Genomic DNA, 9,726 nt, shown 5'->3' on the forward strand with positions numbered 1-9,726 from the left:
TTTACATTAGTCTCAGAGAACATGCAATACACTTGCCTTCACAGACACAGCAGGGTTCCCTGGACTAGACAGCAAATGTAACAGTGCACTAGGGTGAAACATCCCAGCAACATTCAGATAAACCCAGACACAAAAAATTAAGAAAAATTAAGAAAATTTAATGATAAAGTGGGCTCTATACATTGATGGCACATGACTCATTCTGTTATCCCTTTGCTATAGCTGGAAGTTAAGTTTGATAGAAGAATATCAACAGTCAATAGTACCCCAGGGACAAGGAAAACCAAGCCCAGCTGTTGTTAAAGTGCATATTTGATGTGAGCACAGCTAACTACACCCAGGGGTATCAAGGGATTTCAGCCCATCAGAATATTGTACAGGAACACCTCAAATTAAGAGCACAGGAAACTTGTATTTTAAATAACTGATATTTTATGTAAGATATTCTTCCATCTCTTTCCACCATATGATCTTTTAGAATTCCTTGACATTCTGAAATGCAGAAAAAATTCTGCCTTTCTCACATGTTGTGTGTGTTTCCTCACAAGATACTAAGTTGAAAGCTGACACAACTACACTCATCCAAGTAGTGTATTCTCAGGTACTTCACTGTTTCTTCTGCTTACTTCCTTTTTCCCTCTCAAACTCAGCTATCTGATTAAAAATGTTAACTAAGTTTTGGGGCAGGTTTCTTTTACCACCACTTTCTGCTTCTTCTGTACCATTTAATGACACTTCTTCATCTGGTTCCTTTGTTTTATCAGTCTCTTCATAACTTATTTTTCTATTCTTAGACTCACTTTCATTTTTATGCTGCCTGTCACTATCATAACCTCTGTCACCTTCATGTGAGCAGCTGCCAGAATATGACCTGTACTTCCCCCCTGACCTGCCATAATAGTCAGACCCTGGGGACATGTAATACCTGTCTTGACCTGAGCCATGTCTCTTAAACTGCTCCCTTCTCCACTCTCCATCCCTTTCAAATCTCCTGTGATAATGCATCCTGGGTTTATAATCTGATTTATGATACGAACCTGAAGGACCCCTCCAACTGGAGAAAAATCTCTCTGGTTTACTGTATTTTTCAGTTTTGCTATGACTTGGCTGACTTCTGGAGCTACTGTAAGAATCTCTTGAATCTTCAGACCTACCTCCAAAAGTGTCTTCATCATCACCTGAAGTCCTCGAAAAAGAACAGTGTCTGTCTTTCTCTTTTACCTCCATTTTTGGGCACGCTACGCTGTCCTGCCTTTCCAGCAGCTTTTCCACTTCAAAACTTTGGTTAAGAAAGGAAGCAGAGGTATCAGCTGGAGGGGAATACCACTCCTCTTTCCTATTCTGATCTTTATAATGAGAAGAAGCTCTAGATGAGCTTTTTTTGGAGCTGTGAGCAGACTCAGATCTATGCCGACGCTTTTTCCTACATTTCTTGTGAACAGAGGAAGAGGAGGAGGAAGAAGCTGATACAGCTGATGATGAATCGCTTGATGATGATGAGGAGGAGGAGGATGAAGAAGAAGAAGAGGAGGAGGAAGTCGATACTTTCCTTTTCTTCTTCAACCTAAAAAAATAATTCACGTGTGAGATAACCTTCAGCGTCAGGCAAAAACTACACATAGAAAGTAAATCTGCATACCCCAGCTTGGACTGTTAGGTGGGAACAGAAACTGAGCCTGACTGACATGACAATTTCACATGTCATTTCTTCATCAACAAATTAAATCCACAAAAAGACTTCCCCAATTTCATGTGGCATTACGCTTTGCAAATATGTCACATTGCAAAGTATTCCTCAAACAACTTCTCCTCCACACACATCTCCATTAAAGATTCTATGCACTAAAGGAAACTATCCACAAAAACATTCTGAGGGAAAAGCAGCTTACCCAGGGAGAAGTTCTCCCCAGCCTGCTGTTTGTTGAGATGGATTGCTCACAGTCTCATCTGCACTTATTGCCACATAACCAGTACACTGAATGTAACAGTTACCTCTTTTCTTCTTTTAAGAGCTTACGCAATTTTTCTGCACTTGTTTCTATTTTCTTTGCTTTCTGTCTCTCTTCTTTGGCAGCTTGTTTCTCTCTCATTTCCAAAGATTTCTTTTTTGAACCCAAGCATCATAAAAAAGATTACATTAGTAGTGTTAACACGGGTATTAACCCCCATTCAACCCCATCCAAATGTATACACCAGGAATTTTTTACCAGGATTCCCAGACCAAAAATGAATATTGTTCAGGATTTGGTATTGGCCATTGTGACAGGTTTATATTTAAGGACCATATTGCAGTTTTTATTCCATTAAAAATATATTTGACCAGTCATTGCAGTGGTACCCATGATCCAGCACACCAGGAGGCATAGAGCCCAAAAGTTATAGACAGAATATGCAAAAAATCCCAAATATTACCAACATGTAGAAAAATAAGGACAAAATCCCCAAACAACCAAAACAGAGAGAAGAGTTTGAGGGAAAGTGTCATCATTATTGTAGTTTACAAGAGAAACACGGCAGAACCCAGTTGAAGATGAATTCAAGTTGGCCATGTTTGAATACAAACCATTTGGTAACAATTCACAGAGCAGTTTGATGCATAGTTTACGTAAGAAATCAAGTTCCAGGGGTTGGGTGGTGATGAGCAGCACCAGACGCAGGCACAGCAACAACAGTTCCGTTCAGAGGGAAATGCATTGGAGAAAAACACATAATCAGAATTACAGGAAAACACACTGCAGTTATTTCAGCCATTCTACACAGCAAGGACAGCATCAGACTTATGTACTAAGTTACAGGTAAATGCAGGAGAGCATCTAAGTAGATAAATAATCCTTAAACTACTTAAGTCCATAAGAGATCAGCCTTCTGCCACTTACAGCCCTACAGAGTCACTCTGTTCAGACTGAGCAGGAAGTCTGATTTATAGCTTTTTTCAAAGCTCAGCAACTGTCTTAACATCTATAATAAAGGAAACCCTTCACTGCAGCCAAGGCCATGCAAGCAACAAATAACAGCTGTCATAGTCTTCATCTGCTGCATCAGTGACCACAGGAGAATGTCTAAGGAGTAACATTTATCTCCTACTTGCTGAGAATATTCTTCATCATTTCAACTGACACCTCTTTCTAAAGCAGCCAAATGCAGGTACTGCTGAAATTACACCTCTTTATCTCTGGTGTAGCTCAGTTTTATCAGATTGTCCTATCTCCTCTTCCCCCTTGTTTCCACACATCCTGTCAGCATTATGGCTCCACCAACTGAAGAACTGCTGACTAAGGCCATCTACCCCAGCCTGTGTACATCCTCTCATGCAGAAGCACAGAACAACACAAGCCTGTTCCTCAGTGCTCTATTTTACTCTTTGACCCACTCTGGAAGACAACACAAGCAAAGGAGGTAAATAAAAGGGAAAAGATGACAACTCAGATTAGCACAGAGACCCAGCAGGCTCACCTGGGAAACATGCTGCGTGCAGGGAAGAGAGAAAAAAACCCACCAGACAACAGAGGAGAGAGCTGAGATATTCAAACTGTCTGCCCGCCCACCCTCCACCTCCTGCTGTTTTCCTTCAAATTACCTTTTAATTTCCCTCTCATGTAAGCTCCCTGTGCCTCAGCTTTCCCTGGTGTGTTACTCCCTCTAATTACGACACGGACCAAGGGTCTGGCCAGACGATGGTAACAATGTTTATTTGGCTTGTGGAGTGCTTTAGAGTTTGAACATTTGTATTCAGAGAATGTTTTAAACAAAAGCTCATTAAACTCTCTGGGTGATGGGATACTCTTATCCCTGCTTTGCTCTTTCCCTGTCTCCACTGTCTGGCATTTCTTTACTATCCCAAAACAATGGGGTCACCAAGAGGTACCTTTCTTCTGGTAGGTACAGCCATAATGCTCACTAGAAAACATTTACTGTGGAGTAGGGAAGCAGAGAATAAGACAAACCATCAATTTAACCCCTCCCTGTTCAAAGGATTTAATATGATTTTTGATGTTTATTTATTGTCACTGAGAGCACCATATGAAAAGAAAGTAAAGAATCACCTGCATGTGCTTACGGAGTTTTGTTAAGGCCTCTTCTGCTTCCTGAAAAGTCTCATCCAAGCTCAAGGCTTTTTTATAGTAACTTTCAGCATTTAGCAGTTTCTCTTCCTCTTCCAACCTGCAATTCAAGTGATAATTCATATGCAGTCAGGACACAGATTTTGACAGCTACTTCTATTCTTATTTCTGCAATTATTTCTTATTATCACTCTGATACTACCACTGTATCCCTCTGAGACCCCCCTCTATCATCTCAGCTCACCTCACTAACAACACAAAACCATATTTCTGACCTTATCACTCCGAATTCTGACCTGTAACACTATTCTTCAAAGTACCAATTCCAGTTTAAAAAATACTGTTTCTCTATCTTCTTATCACAGGGCTTAAAAGAAACCTATTCCCTGAATATTCAAAACTAAAATTTTACATTCGAGTGGGTCACTAATCCTTCAGCAGAGTAACAGAATGTAATTTTGTTACAAAACTTTTCCAAAAAAATAACCAAACAACCCTCAACCTTTTGGAATATATTCAAACAATTCACAGGACTTTATGCAAGCCTAGTATCCTACCAGTGAAAGGGTATCCAGGATTTAAAAGGATATCAAGGATTAAACCTCAAATATTTTGCCAGGATTTTAAATGGGACAGAGGACAAAGTGTAAGCAAATTACACAAGGACAGATATTTCCAAGGACTTCTATTTTTCTTTAAACACATAGCCAGGAAGGAAAGATGCCATTTTGTGTCCTCACTAGAATGGTATTAAAATAAATATTTTGAGAAAACTTGTTAACAGCCAACCAAACTCATAACATCAACACTTACTGCCCGCCTCTTTCCACAAGGGTCTGACACAGATATTTCCTTGCATTTCTATGGGTAGGACAATTTTCTAAAGCAACCTCAAAATCCCCTATGGCTTTGTTCAGACTTCCTTTGGTTGCATACCTAGAACAACAGAAAGCTGCATATGAAACAATGATGCTTCTCTTTCACAAAAGGGGAAAAAAGTGAAACAAGCAGACTTACAGAGCTCCACGTGCTACCAAAGCTTCAACATTTTGTGGATCAATTTCCAAAGCCTTGTTGTACTCATTCATGGCTTCCACGTGGCGCCCAACCTTAAAATAATCCACCCCAGCCTTTACACTGGAGAAAAAAGTTAGAAAATGGTATGTACAATTAGTCTATGCAGATTGTTCTGTTACTCACAAACTGTGATTCCAAACAAGGAACAGTTAAAACCTGACCTTGTTATTGTGTACTTTACACTGGCATTTCAGTTAGGTGATACTGACCTAATTCCACAAAAATGTATTGTCTTTCATCCAATGTCTTAAGGCATTTGAGAGCATTTATGCAGACATGGCTACTATATTACATTGTTTTTTATTGATGGAATTATTGTTTAAGCAGTTTTCTGCACAAAACTATGTGTGACCTACCACTATTAACCTTGAACAGGCTTAATTATATCCAAAGCTAAAAATCCCCATTAGAGCAATGGCACAAGGTGGCATGGGCAGATGGTACACGCTCAAACCAGCTCACCTAACACAAATATCCTCAGGCTTTACATTTCATATTCCCTGAACATTGCTTGCACATTTTCCAAGGGATTAACTTATATAAATTCTCTTCTAATAAGTTAATTTTTAAAACAATTTATTAAAGACTTTTCTTAAAAATTAAAATTCAATTTAACATTATATGCAACCTTTTCTGCAAGTAACATTGCAAATGCACAGCACAGTGTAAAAGCAAAAGTAAATATCCAGGGCTGCTGCTCCATTTAACTTTCCAAAGACAGCAAGTGCACTTGTTACACTTGTTACATCTACAGTCTGAGGCTTAAATGGCTTGATAAGTATGAGATCATTCAACACTCAATTATAAAACAGAAAATTGTGTGCTTGGTGTTATCACAAATCTTGCTCTCAACTCTAGAATGGCTCAGGATATTAAAAGTATTCTAAGACAACTCCCTTAAGCCTGACACACATTTTGGAACCGAATCTCCGGACTTTATCTGTCACACTCCCACTTGGCAAATAGGTTTATTCTCAATAAGATCCTGGTGATATTGCTACACATGCAGTGGAAAAACTGTTTCAATGTGTTTATTCTTTGCATAAATATAATCTGCAACCCAAACTAACAACAAGCTTTGACAAGAAGAAGTATCACATACCATTTCAAGGCCCAAGATGCCGACTGCTTTTTCCTCAATGCAGGGGCAAAATCTTCTTCACTGAAATTTTTACTTTAAGGAACAAACAAATAAAAACATCAAGCTGGCTGTCTGAGTCTACAAAGTTAAGATTACTGTAAGCAGTGGAGTTGAAATAAGCTAAAATACTATTTGTCCATGCCTTACTGCTCTCCCTTAGTCAGGTCTGTTCTTTCATATTTCTGAAACCAGTGTTTCCCAAACCATTCTAGAAGTGCTGAACTGAACCAGTATGACTGCAGTACATTTAACAAAAACATACAAAGTCCACACCTGCTTTGAGCCTAATATACATAGGGGTCACAGTATCAGTCACTGCATATATTTGACTCTTATTTTACAAAAGGGGTCAAATTTATTACTAAAATAAACATTGTGAATAAACATCTGTCAGAAGACATTAAAACCTAAATATCCTGTATTTCAATCCACAGATGCTGACAGCAGCTACACAATAAATTCCGTAAGTATCTGACATCAAACATTGTGTGTGGTAAGGTGTCTTGCTTATTCAGAGCAATAGGATTTCAAATGCAAATTTCTTACTCTAGAGGAGTTTGCTTTTAAATATTTAAGGACGTGTACGCTGCAGTCATGCAAGTCAAAATGTAAAAGGTTTAAGTGATCTAGGACTCCCACTCACAAGTCTATTTCAGTGGATTAGAATAATCTCCACAGAGCTACAGGAGAGGAACAATGTAAAAATCACTTACATTTGAAGACTTCTCAGCAAAGACGGTGGATTTGACTCACTTAGTCCCAGTTTTTCTGCTAAATATTCAACTAATGATGGATTAGCAAATCCTGGGGAACGATGCAAAACCTCTTCGAATGTCTCTCCTGTGTTGGCAACTTCCAGGCTTCGCCTTCAAAACAGCACCAACGTACACAAATGAGACCTCAGGCTCTGTGCCCTATTTCATTACACTTATGTTTGGAATAAAAATGCCCATATGGTATCTGCATTACTGCTCACAAACTGCCCTCCTCTACTGGCATGTATTTTCTTGCTATTTGCCAGCCCTTATGTCCTTTACACCAAGTGAGCTTCTGAAACCTATTTGGGCATCCAACCCCTACTGCTAGGACACACAAAAACATGACAAATATCACAGACAGGTGTGTCCCCATCTTCTGAGGGGAATTTTAAAATGCTAAGAATTAACATTCCAGTTTTTGTATTTGTTTGTTAACACAGTCCAAAAGCAACAGATATCTCACCCTGCCTTTTGCTTTCCTTATATTTTTGGAAAGAAGCTAAAAGGCCAACCACACCTACATATCCAGACACAAGTATACTAAAGAGAGGAACAAGGAGGATGTCATCAGCCAATTAAATGAGAAAGCCCACTGAGGAGTTTAAGGGACAGCCAGCCTGTCAGAGATGCTCTTCAGACACCCTGACTGCACCCAGCAAGTGCAGCCAAACAGCACATCCTTACTTATAATGCAGTGGGAAGTCATCAGAGGTGATCACACCCAGCTTTGTACTGGAAAGCTTGGGTGGAAGAGCTGAGCTGTAAAGTGACACCGCCAGCTTCTCGTGGTAACGGTCAACGTCCTTGAGCGCAGCTGCAGAAATAACACAAGGAGGGATAAATTCACAGAAATGGCTCAAACCCAAGACAAACCCATTCCTGACAACTTCTGCAGCTACTCACCTCGGATAAGGTCTCCAGTTTGATAATAAGACAGAGGATCTCCATGGTTGCTTTGAGGAGGCACATCCCTCACAGGACATAGGGCCTGCAACAGAACAGAGCAGGAATGTCATAAATGAAGACATAGGGTTAGGGTTTTTTCCTCCCCAAGAGCATGCCAAAAAAAAGAATACTTTAAGCTTAACACACATCAGAACTGCAATTCTTAAAATATGGCTTGGTTCAAGTAAAAATTAATGCATCCATAAATTATGAACTTTTCAACCCAATAATGTGGGTCATTGCTGTGAAAGACATTCAATGGCTGAGCAAAGTATCACAAGCTGCCCACAAAGTCAGGCACTACCCATCATCCCAAAGCTGTTTCACCTTTACACATTCCACTCCATTAAGAGAAGCAAGAGGCAACAAATAAATGTCAAAAATGAACTATTGACTAAAGCTGTATCTTACAGTGATTTCCAAATCTGCAATTTCCCGTATGACACCACTTCCCAGACAAATCAACACCATGAAAAAGCCAAATTCACGGATAGATGTAATCCTCCCAATCACGATATCGCCCCGCTCGATGTCACGGAAGAACAGCTCTCTCCTCTCCTCCCTGGGCACCTCCAAGAACCTCTCCAGGGGTGGCATGACAGCGTAACACTCTGCAACAAGGGCACAGCCAGTTACAAACGGCCAAGCTGCACCCCGAGACCACTAAACATTTGACGACAGCAAAACACGTGAAAATATGATTTCCTGTGCTAACAGGAAGCTCACGCATACCCTATAAAAATCAACAGGAAAAATTTTAAGCCTCTTTTTAAAGATACCGCAAATTCAAGCGCTGTCCTTACAGAGTGACCGCCCCCAACTCACACACCCTCATTCTCCTCGATGCTGTCCTCGATCGGCCCGTTGGGTTTCCACGAGTGCGCGAACAGCAGATCCGCCTTCTTGGCGATGAAGCGCTTTATCTCGGTGTCGATGCTGGCCCTCTCTTTCCTGGGGGAAGGAGAACGCGGTGAGTCGCGCCCCGCGGCCCCTCACGCCCGCCCGGCCGCTGCCCCGGCGCCCCTCACCAGGCGGCCGGCGGGGCACCGCGAGGCGGCTCCGGGGCGGCCCCGGGCGGCGGCAGCAGCCCGCGGAAGTCGGGGTTGTCGTGCTGCTCGGCGCGGAGCAGCGACAGCAGCGCGGGGCCGTGGTGGTTCAGCGCCTGCCGGAGCAGCTCCCGATCCATCCCGGCGCCAACGCCACCGCCTCGCCCGGAACGGGAACCGCCGCCCGGGCAACTGCGACGGGGCGGGACCGGGCGGCCGCAGCGCCCCCAGCGGGCGGGAGGACCATGCTGAGCGGCGGCGGCGCTGCCCGCCCTGTTCGCGGGCTCGTCTCTAGTTTATAAACAGACAGTAATTAAAGAGAGAGCAGTTAAAACACGAGGCGCAAATTACACAGATTTTCCCCCCGGGAATCCTGGCCGGTTCCGCAGCTGCAGCCCGCGCAGGCAGCGCCCGCTGCGGTGCTGCCGGGAGGGGGCGCTGCGCTCCCGCCGGCCCCAGCCCGGAGCGCACAGAGCGGGTGACAGCGCCGGTGTCACGGCCCGAACCGGGCGTGTCGCAGGGCCGCTCGAGGAGGCGCAGCCGTGGCACCGCTGCGTTCTCCGGGAGCTGCCTAGAGCGTCTTCGCTTCCGAGGGAGCGAGCCTGGAGCCGCACTGGCGGCTATCGGTCAGGCCTCGGCCAGCGCTGCCGTGACGGCCCCGAGTTACGGCAGTGGAGCGCAGGGAAAACCCACGGAGC

General features: G+C 42.9%; 1 protein-coding gene across 1 annotated transcript; it reads right to left on the reverse strand.

Annotated features, from left to right (window-relative positions):
- Positions 1 to 137: 137 nt before the first annotated feature.
- On the reverse strand, positions 138 to 9,198 carry TTC14 (tetratricopeptide repeat domain 14). Its single transcript, XM_059855717.1, has 12 exons — positions 9,011 to 9,198; positions 8,812 to 8,933; positions 8,394 to 8,593; positions 7,941 to 8,025; positions 7,722 to 7,851; positions 6,993 to 7,145; positions 6,241 to 6,312; positions 5,079 to 5,198; positions 4,875 to 4,997; positions 4,044 to 4,161; positions 1,993 to 2,102; positions 138 to 1,564 (listed from the first exon to the last, which is right to left on the reverse strand). Exons 1-12 carry the CDS (start codon positions 9,166 to 9,168, stop codon positions 607 to 609), a joined length of 2,349 nt encoding a protein of 782 aa, XP_059711700.1. The 5' UTR covers positions 9,169 to 9,198; the 3' UTR covers positions 138 to 606.
- Between the last annotated feature and the right edge of the window lie 528 nt (positions 9,199 to 9,726).

This window comes from Haemorhous mexicanus, chromosome 10 (genome assembly GCF_027477595.1).
Source record: "Haemorhous mexicanus isolate bHaeMex1 chromosome 10, bHaeMex1.pri, whole genome shotgun sequence".
Classification (NCBI taxonomy): Eukaryota; Metazoa; Chordata; class Aves; order Passeriformes; family Fringillidae; genus Haemorhous; species Haemorhous mexicanus.

Coding starts and splice junctions, on each gene's coding strand:
- TTC14 (XM_059855717.1), bottom strand. CDS start 9,168: ATGGATCGGGAGCTGCTCCGGCAGGCGCTGAACCACCACGGCCCCGCG. Junction 7,146..7,721: donor GACTTCCCACTGCATTATAA/GTAAGGATGTGC, acceptor GCTGTTTTGAAG/GCGAAGCCTGGAAGTTGCCA. Junction 4,162..4,874: donor CTTGTGGAAAGAGGCGGGCA/GTAAGTGTTGAT, acceptor CTTGAATTGCAG/GTTGGAAGAGGAAGAGAAAC.